General features: G+C 34.4%; 1 protein-coding gene across 1 annotated transcript in view; it reads left to right on the top strand.

Annotated features, from left to right (window-relative positions):
• The window catches only part of LOC124359725, a 49,117-nt gene that overhangs the window by 23,443 nt on the left and 6,032 nt on the right, over nucleotides 1–19,642 (top strand). The window contains exons 15-23 of the mRNA XM_046812700.1: nucleotides 24–91; nucleotides 1,590–1,803; nucleotides 9,996–10,114; nucleotides 10,206–10,383; nucleotides 15,480–15,607; nucleotides 15,689–15,857; nucleotides 17,287–17,525; nucleotides 18,321–18,396; nucleotides 18,903–19,114. Coding sequence (XP_046668656.1) covers nucleotides 24–91; nucleotides 1,590–1,803; nucleotides 9,996–10,114; nucleotides 10,206–10,383; nucleotides 15,480–15,607; nucleotides 15,689–15,857; nucleotides 17,287–17,525; nucleotides 18,321–18,396; nucleotides 18,903–19,114 — 1,403 coding nt within the window. The remainder of the gene's footprint in view (nucleotides 1–23; nucleotides 92–1,589; nucleotides 1,804–9,995; nucleotides 10,115–10,205; nucleotides 10,384–15,479; nucleotides 15,608–15,688; nucleotides 15,858–17,286; nucleotides 17,526–18,320; nucleotides 18,397–18,902; nucleotides 19,115–19,642) is intronic.

Genomic DNA, 19,642 nt, shown 5'->3' with positions numbered 1-19,642 from the left:
ATATGTATTTTTATCATTTCCAGTTCCTGAAGAGTATGACTATGACTTGAAAATTGAAACCACCGAAACAACTATCTCTGTATCTTGGAAGGTGAGCTGATTATGAATTGTAAATATTTGAATTACATTGCAAGCATAAAAAGATGGAACTTAAGATTCAGATTAAGTATTCACATCAATGCTAATATTGTACCTAAGGCTACAGTACAAAAACTAGTCGGATAAAGTTTGTTACTTGAATAAATAATTTCTGAGTATATTAATGAGTCTGAATCAGAGTTTAATTTATTATGCCTAAAAGAAGTTAATGTACTCTGTACCTGACACTCAAACCAAATTGTTGTGCTTCATCATATACAAAAAAAAAAAAAAAAAACTAGATTTGAGTAGAGCCTATAAAGATTATGAGGGTATCAGAGGGAGTAAACATTAACACCTATGATTGGGAAAGTCCAGGGATTCTCTCAAAAAGATTTAGAACAAGTAATTTTGGTCAAATGTTTAAAACAAGGGCCTAAAATACAGATTTACACACTTTAAAACTAATTCGTTTTATATACAAGGAGTGTCTAGCAACAGACGTTTGACATGGAACAGCATCTTGGTGTCATGGCTGTTCTTACACTAAGTACATAACCAGCCACCAGTGGTAGATTATGCATCGTGCTTTGTATACAGTGGAGTGTTGAAATGAGTGCTGCAAATGAAAATCCCCGCATTTGTGAAGTGTGATCTGTGATAAGGTTTTTGTTGGTGAAAAATCATAAACTAATTGAAATTTATCGCCTGATTTGTGATGATTACGGTCAAGGTATAATGAGTGAAAGCCAAGTGAGGCAGTGGTGCATTGATTTAAAAAAATGGACGAACCAGTGTTCACGATGATCATTGCAGTGGTAGCCTTAGCCCTCAGAGTGATGAATTGGTGGTGAAAATCAATGATGAGCAACAAAACTTTCTTGTCTAGTTTTCTTTGTTTGGCCATGTGCAAGAAAATCAATGAGAATCACTGGTATTTCAAAATCCAGTAGAATTTTGAGTTTAGCTCCAGTTCACCTTCCTTTTTATTGCAATGTCTGGTATCTGACATCGTTTTTTTTTTTGTCAATTTTTTGTTTGGTTGTCTGTTTGTGTATCTGTCTGCAGAACATCTAGAATGAGATGAGCTATAGATTTAAAATTTTGCCTCAGCAAAGCCTTTTACACCTTTGTTAAAAAAAATATCGATAAGGCATTTTTTTAAAGAAGGGACGTCCAGACACATGGTGTGGCGTACTCCTACTTTGTAATAATGTTTTGAATTATACTGACCTAGCAAAACTGTCAACAAAGAGGCACAAAATCAAACAAAGCATTTTTTTCCAGACTTCTGGTCAGCTGCAATCTATATTTTTTGAATTGGGGTGAATTCTGTTATTTAAAACATTTTAACTTCATACAAATTAATGCAAGCATATTTCATCTAGCTCCTGTGATAAATGTTTCAATGATAAATATCCTCACAAAAATACAATACTACTTTTAAAAGTGATAATTATTACACATGGTAACTGATGAGACAAGTCATTTAGTAAGCTAAAGATGTTTAGTACGAGCCAGAGGAGGAGCACATCTGTCCAGTCGTCAACTACGAACTCAACTGGCAGGAGGGGTGGCGCTGGCTGTCTCACAACGTCACCAACAACACTGCCACATTGATCAATAAACTTCCAGCCACTGAGTACAAGCTGCGAGTCAGGGCTCGCACCACCAACGACTTTGCTCCCTACTCAGACACTGTCACAGTGCGCACGGATAAACAGAGTAAGTTGGCATCCTAATTCAGAAAATAAAAATATATCAATTCCACCACTTTGTGACAAAGCCCTTCTTTGAAAATAAGTAAGAAGCTTAGATATTTCTATAAAAATGATAATATGTGAAATAGGGAATAGTAGAATTTTGAACATTAGACCACGATAGCAACACTGTACAAAAATATATATCTTTTCAAATCATCCACCATCAATAACAAACTGTAAACAAAGAAATGTAACAGAGGATATAAAACTTGTTTAAAAAAATTGTAAAAATGAATTATTTTTAACATCAACAAAACTTTTACTAAATATGGTTGATATTAACCAAGTCTTTCCCTCAGTTGTAGTTTGTTCTTTCATGGTTTTTTTAAAAGCACTTAATAACACATTAAAACAAAGCCCTTTTCTACTTTCTTAAATTAAGCTACTCGTATTAGCTTTGTATATCTTTGTACTGTAGCCTACGCATAAACTTAATTTTCTAATTATTTAACAATGAAACTAAAAATCTTAACATGTAATTAACATCCTAGAATTTTTATAAATACAATTTCAAGATAAAATGTAATTAGAAGGTTCAATTCAATTAAAAGCACTACAAGCGAATCAGTGTCTCTGCAGCTACACCACCCAGTAGAATCAACCACTTGCCAACTTTTGGTTATAAGTGCAAAGGCAATTTAAATGATGATTTAGTGGAAGCAGAATCATCTACAACCTCCCATCAAAGCTCTGACACACTTGCTGACATCCAAGTGAAAATAAAAAGCCTAAGCAATGAGGAACCCAACTTGGAAACTTCCCTTACTTTAGCTGCAGAGGTAGGAAATGTCTTACTTATTGAAAATAATAAACTATGCCTGATCTCCAAAATCAAATACTTGAAAATTCAAAGCTGGCTCAAAAAATCCTTGAGATAAAAAACTCCAATGAAATAATTTATCAAGATGAAGCTGATAAGCTTCATAAAGAAAATCAAACACTTATTAGTAAAATAAGTGTCTTTGTCAAAGAGCTAAATGAAGCTGAACACCAACTTGAAATGGAGAGGAAACTAAGGAACCAGCTTAGTGTAACTTTTGAAGACCATGATAAAGAAAAAGAGGAAACAATAAAAAAATGTGAAAAAACAATAAAGGAGCAACAAAAACTAATAGAAACCCTTAAACTACAAAAATTGGAACCATTAACCCTTCAACGCGTTATTTTTTTTTCATGGTCATACTCCCTCCTGCGTTGATTTTTCTGGCGGCTTTTTAAAGATTTTGTGTTTTATAAATAATATAAGCAAATTACCCAAGTTTATAAATTTTATTATACTTCTATGTTGTTAGTGTTTAAAATTAGCCAAATTAAACAAAATTAACCTACTTTAGGTTAATTTCCCTAAAAGCTAGCTAACCTACAAACCATCCCCAACTCATGTTTATAAAACACAACAAATTGTTCCTGTCAAAACGGGATTTCCTTCTTCAAAACAATATAGTTAGCTTGTAAAACTAATAATAATAACTAAACAAAGGAACGTAAAACACATAAGAATATGTCAGTTGAACATAACCATCACACTAACAATGACTGTAAACAACAACAAACGTAAGCTGACAAACGATCGGCTGCACGGCAATGACGTCGTCTTGAATGCAGCTGATTTCTCAGATATTTTTTCTAAAGATCGATTTTTCGAGATATCGACTCAATTAATCGAAAGTTTGAATCTTCTCCTTTCGATTGGTATACATTTTTCATTGAAAACATTCGATAGTTGTCTGTTACAGCTACAAAAATAACCGACTACTCCATGACGTACTCAGTACGGCAAAACGCGATCTCAAGTAAAAGTGTCATGACGTACCTAGTACGGCAAAACGCGTTGAAGGGTTAAATAATGCCAAGGAACCAAAAAAAATTACAGAGGACGCTGGAACACAAACAAGCAACACTACTCCATCTACTGAAGGCAACACTCATCTGTTAGTTGAAATTTAACAAATAAAAATTAGGCTAAGAATACTCGAAAACTTACCCAGCTCCACAAACCACAAGACCACTGCAACCCCTGGAGGCATTTCAGATCTGAAGCATTATCTATTGACAACTTCTGAGACAACCGATAACAATCTAACTCCTGGAGCTACACAAACCAGTAGACCAAAACTAAACCAATACTCTTTGACAACTCCTGGAACCAGACAAACCAGCAGACAAAAACTGAACCACCACCCTTTGACAACTACTGAGACAACCGACAACAACCTAACCCCTGGAGCCAGACAAACCAGAAGACAAAAACTGAACCACCACCCTTCGACAACTTTTGAGACAACCAACAACAACCTAACCCCTGGAACCAGACAAACCAGAAGACAAAAACTGAACCACCACCCTTCGACAACTTTTGAGACAACCAACAACAACCTAACCCCTGGAACCAGACAAACCAGAAGACAAAAACTGAACCACCACATTTTGACAAATAACCAGACTACAACACGAATCCAAGGAAGAGATGACTCTGAAAAACACAAACAAAGCTTGAAAACAAATGTTTTTAGTGTCTCACTTCAAGCATTAAAGTATCGAGTTGCTTGTACAATTGAACCTCCTTTTAACCTAATAAGACATATGCCAATAAACCTACTTTTATAACAAACACACTGAGAAGCTAACTGAGAAAACTACAAGACAAGAAGTTCTACATTGTCCACCTAATTCAAATAGCACTTGCCCTGAAACAATCACTCACGATTTCATATTATGACAACTCTGAAGAAACACAGAACAATAACTCTTTTTTAGAAGTTCTCTTGAAGGGAAAAGAGCAACTATAACAACAGCCACATCCAAAAATCTAAATATTAAGCTCAACAAACTCACACTCCTTCATAAAAACATTAACTGGCTATCAAACAAAATTGACAGGTTAAATCATTTCCTGAGCGACAGTAAAACAGAGTTCTTAATATTAACAGAACATGGACTTTCACAAGAAAACTTAGAGAAGACAAGCATAGAAGGCTATTCTCTTGTTGGAGGCTTTTCAAGAAAAAAAACACATCAAAGGAGGTGTAGTAGGTTATGCTAAACAAGGCCTTGAAAACTGTATAAAGATGATTGAAACTAGTAAAGAAGATACAGAACTTATCTGTGAGACAGCCCTTTTTGAAATCAAACTCAAAAAGAAGGAAACAATAAATGTGCTAGGAGTTTATAGACCACCGAGTGCAAAAGTAGAACAAGCTATTGAAATTCTAACAGAAGAATTAGACAAAGCCCTTAACACACACAGACAAATAGTAATCATGGGAGACATAAATGTTGACAATTTACAAGCAAACAATGACAAAACTCAACTAGAGGAACTTCTTACTTCATTTAACATTACAAGGATACAACTCCCACCCACAAGAATTACACATGAAACATCAAAATCAATAGACTGGATCTACACAAACATAAGCCCAAATCTAATAAAAACTTCAGTTATCTCGAACGGCCTTTCAGATCACACAGGACAATTAGCTACTGTTAAAAAACTAAAAAATAGCTTTACCGAAACAAAAACAAAGAAGAGAATTTTCAACAGCAACTCAATGGAAAGTTTAAAATAAACCCTAGCTAGACAAAAATGGGACACTGTCTATCAAACAGAAAACACAGATACAGCCTTCAACATATTTAATAATATCATCCAAACAGCTCTTGACAGCTCCTGCCCTTTGAAGACATTTAAGAATAAATGCTACAAGAAACAGATCTGGGACAACGAGTGTACAAGACAAAGATAGGTACATTCAAGCCTTAGAAAAAGAACAATGCACCGGACTCACTGTGGACAAAACAGAGACAGCAAACAGGAAAAAGGATTATGACATGAAGCTTAAAACCCTCAGAAAAGAATCTACAGCAGCACATATAAGCAATGCAGAAAACAAACCTAAGGCCCTCTGGCAGATAATAAATAATGAAAAGACAGCAAGACATAATTCAAACAATCAAATTTATCTCCACAAAGAGGGTAAAATAATACATGACCCCATAGAAATAGCAAATTGCCTTAACAACTATTTCTCCTCCATAGCACATACAACCCTCCAAAACAATCACTTAAATATTACGAACCCTACACAACAGGATCCACCACCACCACTTATAAACAATTCTTTCCAATTTAAACAGACAACAATAAATGAAATAGAGAAGGCAATAGATTCTTTAAAACCAAGAACCTCTTCTGGCACAGACGAAATCTCATCAAAATTAACTAAACCCTGTAAAAAAGAACTATCCGGTCCCCTTACTCACATTGTAAACAGATCACTACAACAGGGAATTTTTCCTACCAAACTAAAAATAGCCAAAGTATACCCAAAATATAAAAAAGGACCCACCACTGACATGAGCAGCTACAGACCCATTTCACTAATATCTACGTTTTCAAAAATCATTGAAAAAGTTGTTTTGAAAAGACTAATGGAACACCTTGAACACAATAACCTCTTAACTAATAATCAACATGGATTTATAAAAGGTTGATCCACAGCCACGGCCCTAATACAACTTGTAGAACATGTCATAGACCAAATTAGAAGAAGGCTGCATTGCTACCAGTCTATTCCTTGATTTTACAAAAGCGTTTGACTGTCTAAACCAAGAAGTACTCATTAAAAAACTGAAGAACTTGGGTATAAAAGGAAAGTCAGCAGACTGGTTCTGGAGTTACCTAAATGACAGGAAATGGTTAGTAGAAATTCACTACACCAAGAACAATTTATTACAAAAAGCCCAATCACAAGCTACTAATGTACAGCTGGGAGTGCCACAAGGATCGGTACTGGGTCCAGTCTTATTCCTGCTTCTCACTAACGATCTGCCCAATTACTTGGGACACCTCTGCCACACAGTTATGTATGCAGATGACACTTTCATTACAATAGCCAACAAAAGTAGTCAAGAACTTTCTGAAAACCTAATCACCACTTTAAACACAACTACACAGTACTGCTACTTAAGCAATTTGGTATTAAACAATAATAAAACTGTCCAAATAAATTTTTCTACAAAACACAAATTTTCCAACCCCCAACCTAGAACCAAAAAATCAAACAAAACACCTTGGTATACTAATTGATGAACACTTAACCTGGAAACCACACATGAGGGGGCTAGAATCAAAACTCGTCATGTCCATTATGGGTAAATGTTCAGAAATCCAAAAAAACTGTTTGGGATATTTTCTCTTTTGCAACATAGTTTTTATGGTAATTAATGTGTTAAAGGATAAAAGTAATGTCTAATAAGATCCATTTCAAGCCTAAAAGGTTGAATACAAGGACTTTATAGCATAAAATAGTTTGGACATGGCAAGTTTTGTTACAAACTGTTGGACATAACTAGTTTTGTTTCTTATCTTCAAGGACATGGCTAATTTTGTTACTGAGAAATAGAGAAACAATTGGTTTTATTGCTAGTAATAATAATGAAATGTTTACAGGTTTGAGAAAAAACACACTTTTATTGTTACAAAACTGTACAGTGTTACAAAATCTAAACTAGTTGTTTTGCTAAAAAAGTAATAAAATTTATTTAAAAGCTAAATAAAAGGCTTAAAAGGCTTAACTAGGCTTGAAAATGAAACTATACCGTAGCTTCCTCAATAAACTCTCGTGGTTCACACCAATCTTCATCATTGCCATTATTATTATTATTCACAACATGATCAGCTGATGTCAAAACTTGTTTATAATATAATAGTGAAGGTTCATTTTGCCAATCTTCACTGAAATGTTTTTTCAATAAATTATCCACATCATTGAGTTTTTCTGGTTTTACTTTGACATTGGAAGAAACAAACACTTTAGACATAAAATTAATGGACTTCCCTTTCTTACAAACACCCTTGTATTTACCAAAATTTACCAATGACACCACCATTTCTTGATCTTTTAATAAAAATCCTTTTCTATTTATTAAATTGGAAATGCCAATTTGTTGTGCGCTTAAGCACGTCATCCTTGCTAAGCTTCAAATCAAAAATGTCACTGTCCTTACCATGTTCGATTGTGGTTCCATGATCTTTAAAAACTTGCAAATAATCCTCTGGAAGAACGATCGTATCTTTCTTCCTCAACACCTTCTCTATCCATCCAAAAACACGATCTGGAGGAATATATGAATGCCCGACTACTGGGAAAATCTGCACTTTATTAACATGATTTGGAGCATCATGTGCAAGCCAATAGGATAACATTGCTACCACCGAAGTGTTCTTATTTTGGCCACCACACCCATCTGATATCAGCCTTACCTCTTCACGATCGTTTGTAAATTCTGTATGACAAAGACTGTGATAAATTTGCGGATGCAATATCATTCGAGCCTTAAGCTGCTTCATTTTCTTTCCAAACATAAAGAAAAACATTTTCTTTTGACTGAGGATCTTTTGATCATCCCTTACACATAGTAAAGTTGTAATAATATAACTGGCGGGAATAGTATGCTGCCTGGTCAGGAACCTTGAGTAAGACAAGATTTTTTTGGTAATCATATAAGAAAATAACAACTCTATCATCACAGGCTTTGACCTCTTCCTGGAGTAGCTCGTAATTTTGTATTATTCATTATAATGTTTAAAACTTTCACCTAGAAGTTTTTAACTAATATAATGCTCCTAGCAAGGTAATTAAAAATGAATAACAGTGTATAGGTCAGATTTAGAACCTACTACAAATACATCTCATTCCAAAGAACAACAATAAAATGCTATTGCCGGCTGTTAGTATTTTTTTCAATTTCCACCATGCAGTTTCCATAGTAATTAAAAACTAGGAAACTGTTCCAAATTAAAAGGGAAAGAAAAGGAAAAGTGTAGTAATGTTAAAATGGTCAGTTATGATTCTGTCAACTTAATCAGCCATCTGTTTCTAAGGGACATGGCGAGTTTTGTTACCAAGTGGACAAGGCCGGTTTTGATTCCAACAGCGTGTTGGATAAGACCAGTTATGTTTCTAACCCTGATATTTAACTATATATTTAAACAGGTTTTGGCAAGTTTTGATTCAAACTATCTACACATTTGAATAGAGGCATGCATAGAGAATAAGATCACACTCCTAACTCAATTTCTAAAAAAATTGGACATGGCGAGTTTTGATTCTAGCCCCCTCACATCGAACAGCTTTGCAAAAAACTAAGCACCAGCATCTATGTAATACGCAGAATAAAACAAATCAGCAGCAAAGATTCAGCTAAAATTGCTTACTTTTCATTGTTTGAGTCACATCTCAGATACGGCATAGCTGTGTGGGGAGGTGCTACCAAATGCAACATGGAGAGAGTCCTCAAACAGCAAAAGCGAGCAATAAGATGCCTAGCAGGACTCCAATTTCAAGAAAGCTACCGTGAAACATTCAAACAACTGAAAATCCTCACCATAGTAAACCTCTACATTCAAGAAGTGATCCTGCATGCTGTCAACTCAGGACAAACCAGAAACAGAGACTTCCACCACCATCACACTCGCAATGCTTTAAACTTTACTCTTCCAGTCCACCACCTGAGTCTCTTTGAAAAGAAGCCGTCGAAGTAGCTCTTTACTTCAATAAACTTCCAGAACCTCTAAGAAAAGAACCACCAAAACGTTTTAAAAATGCACTGACCAACTGGCTACAAGAAGGACCATTTTATTCAGAAAATAAATTCTTAAATTATTTAATTTAAATAAAAATATGATCTATACTATATGATGCAATGTACAAATGAATATGTCAATAAAGAATTTGTCTATTGTCTATATAAGGTTATACACAATTTTTTTTATTATTGTATGTTCTTGAGAATCTTGTTTAACTTAAGTTATATGTCAAGAGCAGTATTGTTAGCAAATAGAATAAACTTATTAATGATTTTAATTATAGTTAAGTTATTCATTTAGATCTAGAGGCACTTCCTTGAACTACTCTGTACTCAATATATGATAAATTACTATTTAAACCATTAATTGAGAGTAATTTCTCCCAGTAACAACTAACAAAATAAATTGAATATGAGTTTTTATAACAAAATATCAATTTATGTAACTTAAAAATAATTGTTGTTTAATGAATCAAAAGCTTTGATAGGTCTAGAACTGGTTTTTTAGAGTCAATTTCAAAGGAAATGAATTTTGAAATTTAATGACAAGTGATGATATTCTAGTTCCAGGTCCTGTATCCAATGTGAGCCTATTACAAAGTGACAGCACCTCTATAACTCTGTCCTGGAAGCCTCCGATAAACAAGGACGACTATCGGCTTAGTTACGTTGTTACCTATGAGGTCAGTCTATACAATGTATTCAGATATTGTAAGTTGTGTGCCCATAAAGTTGTTTTCAGATATGATAAGGATGCTGAACTTTGTGTTGCAGTGCCACAAGCGTGCAGCATGTGACCATGAGTGTTCTGGGGGAGGGGAGGCTCACGTGTTGGATCCCCATATTACCTTGCAGGGCCTGCAAACCCTATCCCAGTACCTCATTTCTGTTGCTGGTGTGGACGGAGCCACCGGACATAATACATCAGTTACATTTGCCACCAAGCAATCGGGTCAGTGATTTGTCAAACCTTACTTATAATAACCATAGCAATGATCACTTTGACAAGACATTTTTTTTACACAAAACATAACAAAATTGTTGACACTTTTCCTTGTTTTGTGCTGTATAATATGTACAAAGTATCTATGGAATATGACAATTAGATTAAAAATCTGTATTCTGTAAGTCTACAATTTAAGAATTGGGTGTCACTTCTTTATGTCTTCACTAACAGACATTCTTTCATCTAATTTGGCAATTAACATCTGTAGTGTCGCCTTCACCAATAATTTCTCTTCATAGTTTCTGAAAACTTAAATATGGCACTGCATGTCTTTGGCATCTAGGTGAGAAGAAGGAGCATTTTTCAAAATTAAACAGCTCTCCTAGGAAGCTCATCTTTTTCAGTGACAGAGAAAAATTCTTAAAAAACTAATCACTAAAACTTTGACCTTCCAATCATGCACTTCTTTGGTTGCAATACATTGTTGGTAGACAGTTAACTTTAATGATTTTACTGACCCTTGAGATTTTAGATGTTCCAATAAGGAGAGGCCTTTGTTTAAAGGAACCAAAAGCATTGCACGTAGCCATTGTGAATCGCTCTTTATTTTTTTATATCCACGAGCAGTTTTCAGATTTGGTGCTAAAGTTTTTACAGGTAGCATTTTAAATTTAAGACCAGTCTCTATTGGAGTTTAGAATTTGTTTTGATGTCAATCCTTCTTTAAAATTCCTTCTATTTTAGATTGAAATGTTATAATTTCAGATGAATCAGCTGACAGTTTTTCTTTAGTAAGGTAGGGGGCCCAAATATCGCCCACTTAAGGGAAAATTTAAGTTAACGGTTAATTATGGGTCATTTTGTTCAAATAATTGTTGAAATACGTAAAGTAGGTATTCAATTACCTTATAACGTAACTTATATTTTTCTAAAACAACACAGTTTCACATAAAAAAAAAAATAAGACAAGTTTGAATGTTTTAACTTAAAAAAAGTGTTCCTAATATCGCCCACCATGTGTTCCTAATATCGCATATTGGAATAGTATTGGAAAATTAGTAGAAACATTTAAAAATTGTTTGAAAAAGAAATTTTAATCATAGTAGTACAAAATTATTTGATTTGTTGTGCAAAAAGTTACTGGCTACAATCTTGACAAACATAAAACTTTTGTTTTTTAGACTTCCTTTTGTCACAAGCTTCATGAAACCATAGAAAACATTTCTTACATTTTAACCAAGTTTCACCATTTTTGTCACTTGAGTAAAAAACCATCACAAAGTCCACATTGAGCATCATCACCATCACCATAACTACTGTCACTGTCATCCGTTGACACATAGGGTGGGTCTTCGTCGTCATCAGTTGAGTCAGGAGACGACATCCCTTTTTTTCTGTTTCTCTTCTTCTTCTTTGCCTGAGACTTGCTTGAGTCATAAGTCAACTGCCGTTTACCTTTCGTTGTCCTGTCTATAGACCCAAGTAGTGCATTTTTAAAGGGGGAAGCACTGACAACAGCTGCTGATCCAGCCCTGGAATTCGATGTTGTTGGAAGAGAAAGAGACGGTACAGGATTGATGTCTGTAGGGGAAACTGTGATTGAGCTTGGCGATTTTTTGTTGAGGTGTCTGTATTTCTTGGACTTCTTCTTCCATTCTAGTGTTTTGTTGGTGATGGAGGAAATCTTCATCGGTGAAAATGTTAGGATTAAATGGCAAAAATCCCTGTAGCTGCAAACCCTTTTGTGGCGATTGATAATGTAGCCGACTTTTCATAGGCTTTTCCAACAAGCTCACCTATTTGAAATACCGTAATGGCTCTAAATGGATGGTTTACTAGCCAGTTCTCAATTTCCTGAGCGTAGTAAGTCTTGAAGCTCTTCATAAAACGTTTTATCCAGAGGTTGCATGTGGTCTGAAGAATGAGGAGGGAGGCACACCAATGAGACGCCATTTTCACGAGCTAGATCGATCAAGTCTAAATTGCGAGTGTGAGTTGTGTGGCCATCAAGAATCAACAACCACTGGATCATCTTTAGTTGGTTTCACGTAAGAAATGAAATGTGAAAACCATTTAGTAAACAAATCTGTCTGTATCCAACCTGAAATATGACAAGCAGCAATACTGCCAGGAGGAGCTCCATCCATCAGTTTCAGGCTTCATTCTCTTCCGTGGGAACACCAGCATTGGAGGAACAAAGTTTCCTGATGCTGACATACAAGCAACAATGGTTATGAGGCGACCTCTTTCGGCAGATGACAGTTTATGAACTTCTCTTTTCCCCTTTAAAGATACAACTCGCATGCTCTTGTGCTGTACACTTGTTACACCAGTCTCGTCGACGTTAAATACCCGAGTTGGTGAGAAATTAACGCGCTCTAGTTCTGGCTTGAGAATATCATAAAACTTTTTCACATTTTCAGGTGAAAATCCTTTTATTCCTGGCCAAGGACAAGGGTTGTGGTTTCCGTAATGACAACTCAGGATGGCGTTTAAAAAAACAGCCGTAGCCATTTCCTTCCTGCACTTTTTGTTTCCTGCGAAAAAAGGGTGGGGCAATATTGTTTCGTATAGCTAGTTGGAAGGCCATTCTTTTGATATCTTTTGCTGTGAGCCCATAAAAAGACCTTTCCATTTTTAGACAATACTCTACAAGCTCATCCTTCCATTTCAGTCGGCAAGACAGGTTTTCGCCCCAATGGAACTAAAAAGAAGCTTTTCTAGTTCGTCTTCACTTTTCTTTACGTAATCTTTTAGTGTCGATCTAGGCACCATAAATATTTTAGAGGCTTTTAGCAAACCCATTTCTTTATTTTTCACTGAAATTACTGCCTCCTTCATCTTTAATTTATCCCATGTTTTCCTATGCGCCATCTGAAAAAACAAAGAACGAAATGTTTAAAAAATGTGTTCCCAATATCGCCTAGTGGGCGATAATAGGAAACACTGCGGTGGGCGAATATTAGGAACAACTCCTCAAACAAACATGGCGGCCACTGCAGCCAAACACGCAAAATAAAGTGGATCAAAATATTACTTAAACCAAAGCTGTTTCCGAAGTTTTTGAATAGGATCAGTAACATTTTGTAATTACTTAACTCTTAATTTTATACTAATAATAAGTCACATGGGTTTTTTAACTCACCTTAGGCGAATATCTTTGAAAAATCACAACATAAAACTGAGACACGCTAACCTTGCCAAACTTTCACAGATTACTCCAGCTGACGGCTAGTTAGTAGTTCAAACGTTTTATGGGTAGATCGCAGCACTAACCAGCAAGTTACTGCAGTGGGCGATATTAGGGAACATGGGCGATATTTGGGCCCCCTACCTTAATATTTAGCTGTCTTGTGCCATATTTCTTCTTCCATCTATCATGCCACCCATTACTTGCAGTGAATCTTTAAACTTCCAGTGGAAATTAAGTGCTTTAGCTTGAAGTATTGGCTCTCTCACAGGGCTGTCCATTTCTCGTAGCTGTGAAAACCACAAGAACAAAGTTTCAGATGTTCATCATGGTCCTATTTGAATGTCTTTCAACACAAACCTCTGCCTCCAGCAGTCACATTTTTCTTTATAAATTTGTCAATTTCATGCCACTTGCACCCCCAGTACCCAACAGTTACTTCTTCAACTCCCAAATTGGCAGCAACCTTTTTATTTTACCCATCACTTTTTGCTGTAGTGACCTGCTTTTTCCTGTTTTTACTTCTGATGATTAGCTAGGTTAAACTGGAGGCTTGGATAACCAGAACTTGGATAATCGTGAGCCTACTGTAAATATCCCAATACACATTGTACCCATACTAACTCCCTAAAGAGGATGCAGATAGATGATACCTATATGCCACGGACAGTGACTTTTATTAAATAGATAGCTTATGTGAGTGGTTCATTATTAATAATTATTCACTTTTAACTGGATTGTTAGAGCAGAAAGAGAAGTGATTTAAAAAAAATAATATTTCTAATAACTGAAATATAGTGGTGAAGCAGAATAAGTAAAAATATATATTAAAATGTTATAAAGAAGAATGAAGAATGTATGTATCACTGAAGAGCCATAAAGAAATGGATACGTTTAATTTAAACGAATAGACTGTAACTTTTGTAAGAGTGTTTAGGAACAGTCTGAGAAAAACAGCAATTACTTCTACAAGTCACTAGTGAACAGTATTAGTTGATACAAGGTTTATGTAAGAGTGTTTAGGAACAGTCTGAGAAAAACAGCAATTACTTCTACAAGTCACTAGTGAACAGTATTAGTTGATACAAGGTTTATGCCTTGAATATTCTGAAAATATTAATAGGGTTAAATATTATCAATATTAATAAAGATAGGTTCATATCATTGGCTGAATATTAACAAAGTCTATCAAGAACGAGGCTGAAAAATTAAATTTTTGTCTGTTTGTCCGCACGATATCTCAAAAACGAGATGACCTGCAGTTTTGAAATTTTGCTTGAAGTTTCATTTCTATATAGGCAAAACTGAGTTAAATGATGTGCAAATTACTCAATGGAATTTGGCTGAGCATTAGAGAATATTTTATATGTTGGTCTTATGGATAAAATTATGATGGCAACAAGAGATTTTAACAAGTGACATATTAAACAAGTATGTAAACTTTTATTATTTAAACTATGAAATCCAACTTTATGGACAAAAATATGAATATATCATGTGGTATGATATCTTGAGAAAGATTTTATCCATATACTTTAAATGGTGCGTGTCTAACCAGAAAAGAATGAGTTCTACGATTGTACATTTCCAACCATGGAATTTGGCTGAGTGTCATTGAATCCTATCGCACAATATACTGACACAATTTCTCTTTTGTCTGCAGGGGGGATGTAATTTATTTTGTATATAATTGTCTACTATCTGTTGGACATCTCGAGAATGAAATCAGCTATAGCCTTGAAATTTTGCATGCAACCTCAGTGAAGGCTGTACGCAATACAAATTGTGGCATACCCCTACATTGTAATTATGAAGTATTATTTTGCTGAATAATATATTTTACTTGAATTTTAATTAATACTGAATTACTCCTAGTATGCTATATTTTAATGTTGTGTCATTAATATTTCAGTACCCACAGAAGTTGTGAGAGAGAGTGAGACAGAACCTAACATTACTGACTCCAGCATTACAGTTTACTGGGAGCCTGTTGATGTCTGTTCTGGCTTCTTCTTGGAGTACGCCTATCAGCTATTTCAGGTTATAATTCAGATTTTTTTCAACTTATCATACACCGTAACATTTTCTACAATTTCATAATCATCCATTTTAATCGTGTAGGAAAATGACTTGGCCACGATACTGAGCAGTGGAACTACCAAGGACACTTTTGCCATATTTGAGGATTTGGAAGCAAAGAGGATCTACAAAGTGAAGGTGTTCATTGTAACATCGGGGGGATGGAATCCTCAGAAGTTTCTCTGGATTAATGCTACTACGAGAGCTTCAGGTGAGAAAATTGATTATATCAAACTAACCAAAATTTGTAGGCCAAAGTTTCTAAATTAACTAAAAATCGTCATTTACTTTCACAAAACACTTTTTAAATGGAAACCTTTAATAAATATTAGTTTTGCTATTACAGTATCTTACATGAATGAAAAATAATTATTATGGTTTTAAAGGAAGATTAAAGTTTTTATCAGTTAAAGTAAATCTGAAAGGTTCATAGTACTTTAAATAAATTTCATTTTTGGAAATATTTGTATACTCAGTAAAATGTTAAATTATCCACTTTCACTAATGTACATTCATTGTCAAAATGTAAAGTGGACGAACCCAACTGTGAAAATATCCATTGCCTTTTGAAGAAAACCTTATATAGTGGTAAAATGAACCAAACTCTAGCTGTAATTTTTACATATTGATAAAATACTGTTGATGCAAAACAGATTTATTAGTAGTTTTCTAAAGCAGACTGGACCAACTAAAATGCCATAATTGACAAACCCACATTTAATATTATGTAACACAAGTTTGGAACCAAGAATCAAGAATATTATTAACCATTGACCATATACAATACAATGGCATAGGCTTCATTAAGTAACAACCATATGACAATCATATATACTGTATGTATATATCATGTCAAGAAACTCAGTTATCTTAGATAATGGATTTTTTACCAACCAAATTTACAATTTACCATTGTAGTTGGTAGGTAAAATTTGTGCAGATGGTGTTAGTTTGCTAACAAATTTAAAGGAATTAATTTTGTGTGAGTTTCCTGTCTTGAGTAATCTATGTTCAGGTATCTACCTATATTTTACTTCGAGTATTGTAGTCATGAACATCTTCTCTTGTGGCAAATTCATCTGAGTTCCATGTAAATGAGGCAAATTTAAAGGTCCAGATTGATAATTGTCATGACTTTTAACTTTTTGAACAATAGGCATTTTATAGCCTATTGTTCATGTCTGGGATACTCTCAAATGAAAAATAAACCAACCTGTACTTCTTTTTAATGTTTGTTAGTTTTTTCAAGAGCTTTGCTGAAACATCATAAAAACATAAGATACAAAGAGAGGCTAACTTTACTGCTAAAATATACCAGCCCTCAATTTTGATAACGAAGACAAATTTTTAAATTTGGTAACTTCACAAAAATTATTAAAAAGTATGACAGTGCAAATTTTATTTCTATACATTCATGAATTGTAACAAAAGGAATTAATTTTTAACTAAATCTTTCTTATTAGAAAACTTGAATTTTGGGGTTGGTCCACTTTGTATTTTGAGTATTCACATACTCTTGCAACATTCATATGTAATGAAAAGATGGACTATAAAAGTTAAGGTAAATAATTTGGCAAGTTAGATTCTCACTACCTGTATTGTAAGTAAATTAGCACTGATGGTTGTGAACATGTCAATAGCCCCTGAGGCAGTGCAGCACTTGACAGTGTACAAGACAGGGCGGCAGGTGGTGGGGCTGCGGTGGGCCAGACCCGCTAGAGTATTTGGTGAGCTGGACCGCTTCCTGGTGATCTACCTGTCGAGTGGCGGCCAATTGTCGGTGGACACAGAGGTTGAGCCAACTCACTGCACCATCTGGCCTCTCTGGTATTGCTACACCATCACTGACCTGACTCCAGACACTCAGTATAGCATCACGGTACGTTACCACAGAATCATTTGCCACAATGTTTTCCTCCCTGAATATGTGCCTGGTAAGAATAGAGCACTACAAAACTCTAGGAATAAAATTCTTCATATTTAGTTGCAGAAGTATATCAAACTAAATAATTTTTCATTTTATAACTGTTTTGTCTTATTTTTTTCATTTACAACTAGCATTCAGTGTGTAAGGGTTTCAGAGAAAGTACTTGTTGTCAAAGAGAAAAAAATCCTAGATGGTAAAATCCAATTTATATAGGTCTTTTGTTTCCAATTAAAATATTAATTTTAAAAATTTAATTCGTTAAGTAAAATAATTAAAATTTAATCGAATTTATATACTTTAACTAGGAGGTGAGGAGAAATTTGGATTGTTTGTGTATTTCAGTGAAATTTTCCCTTTACTCGGTGAGTTGTTAAATTATTGTTCACTGTTCATAGTGGTTTTAATTTTGTTTGTTTCACAAAATGAAAGCAATGCCCTAGCACTGACTCTTCTACTGTTTCCTCTAGGGCTTTTTTTCCAAAAGTTGATGAAAAAATTGTAAGGAGGGGGATAAGGAACTCTTGAGTAAGGAGTAAATTTAAGTATGATGGATGATATAATCTACTACTGATATCACCAACACACCATAAGTTTTATTTCGGTCTTCTGGACAAGACTGAACAGTGTACAATAATGTCTTAAATATTTTTGTATAGTTTATCCATTTATACCAAATACAATAGTAGCTTTTTTTTACTCAGTGGTACCTATTCAATATTTTACAATTTTCCTAAATATGTTTTACAGATAAGAGCACGCAATAAAGAAGTCCCAGAATATGGAACGGCTAGTACTGCAGTTGAGGCAGTGACTAGAGAAAGAGGTGAGACAGTGTTTCAAAATGAAGATCTTAGTTATCTTGTTAATTTCATATCTATAATAGAAAAAACAATAACTGTTAAATGTATTTAAGCATTCTATAGTGCAAATGTAGAACAATAGTAAGGTTCTACTTTCAAGATAAAAATATTATGAATGATTTGAGATCTATAAGCTGATATTCATAGGAGCGAGAACTTTCTTTATAACCAGAGTGAAGATGATGCAATTTAAAACTCTTGTACTCTTTTGTTACCTTGTGAAATTTGTATAAATGTTCTTAATATTAGGTATTTTAATTTAACAGATGGTTCATATTTTAATGCACTTCAACAAATAATTTGCAATAAAATAGAAGAGGTTAGTAATATCATTACATCATAGCAATGTTTGCCAGATATGTTTATACCCTTACCTTGTCAGTCCTGATGGTACTCCTGTAATTATTAGACTTATGGCCGAGAAGGGCATTTATAAAATTATTTGAATGTTCTGAGTGTTATATTGCAGCACCTGAGAAGCCGACAAATCTGAAAGTGGTGAATATAACCTCCACAAGTTTTGCACTGTCCTGGGGTTATCCCATGAAAGCCAATGGAATCCTCCGATCCTTTCTGGTGACCTTAGCAGAGACAGAGAGGGTGGATTACGAGAACTGCTGCAAGGCCTTCCCAAACATCGAGATTGAGGTGACATCGGAACAGCCCACATACGAAACTGAGGTTAGCTATAATGTTTGTAATGTTGGTTATTTGTATTTTATTATTTTAATTGTAAATCATTAGATTAATGTAATATCACTACCTACATGAGATTTTATGAAGGTGTAGAGTAAAAGGGTTGCCGTTGCTTTTAATACTGTTAAAAAAACTTTGTGGTTGTAGAATATGAAATCTCAAAAATAAATTTTTATACATTTCTAACGTGCAGAGAAAAACTTTCCATGCAAACCAAAATTATTTTTTTCAGAGAGAGATACCGGAATGTCTTAAATCAATCACTTATAAAGAATTATTTATTGTGATATTGTGAAATTGAACTTGTACATTCCATTTTTATTCTAAATCCAATTTTAAAATACTAGTATATGGCTATAGTCAAATCAGCATTTTCTAAGATTACTGTATATTGACTGCAAAATCACTCCACAATTACCATGAGTAGATCAGTTAGAACTGAGCTTTTCAGCACAATTTTATTTTCAGAAACAACATGTACATTATTTATTTTGATCTCATTTTATTAAGGTC

This window comes from Homalodisca vitripennis, chromosome 4 (assembly GCF_021130785.1).
Source record: "Homalodisca vitripennis isolate AUS2020 chromosome 4, UT_GWSS_2.1, whole genome shotgun sequence".
Taxonomy (NCBI): domain Eukaryota; kingdom Metazoa; phylum Arthropoda; class Insecta; order Hemiptera; family Cicadellidae; genus Homalodisca; species Homalodisca vitripennis.
This window is presented reverse-complemented; position numbering and strand designations above follow the sequence as displayed.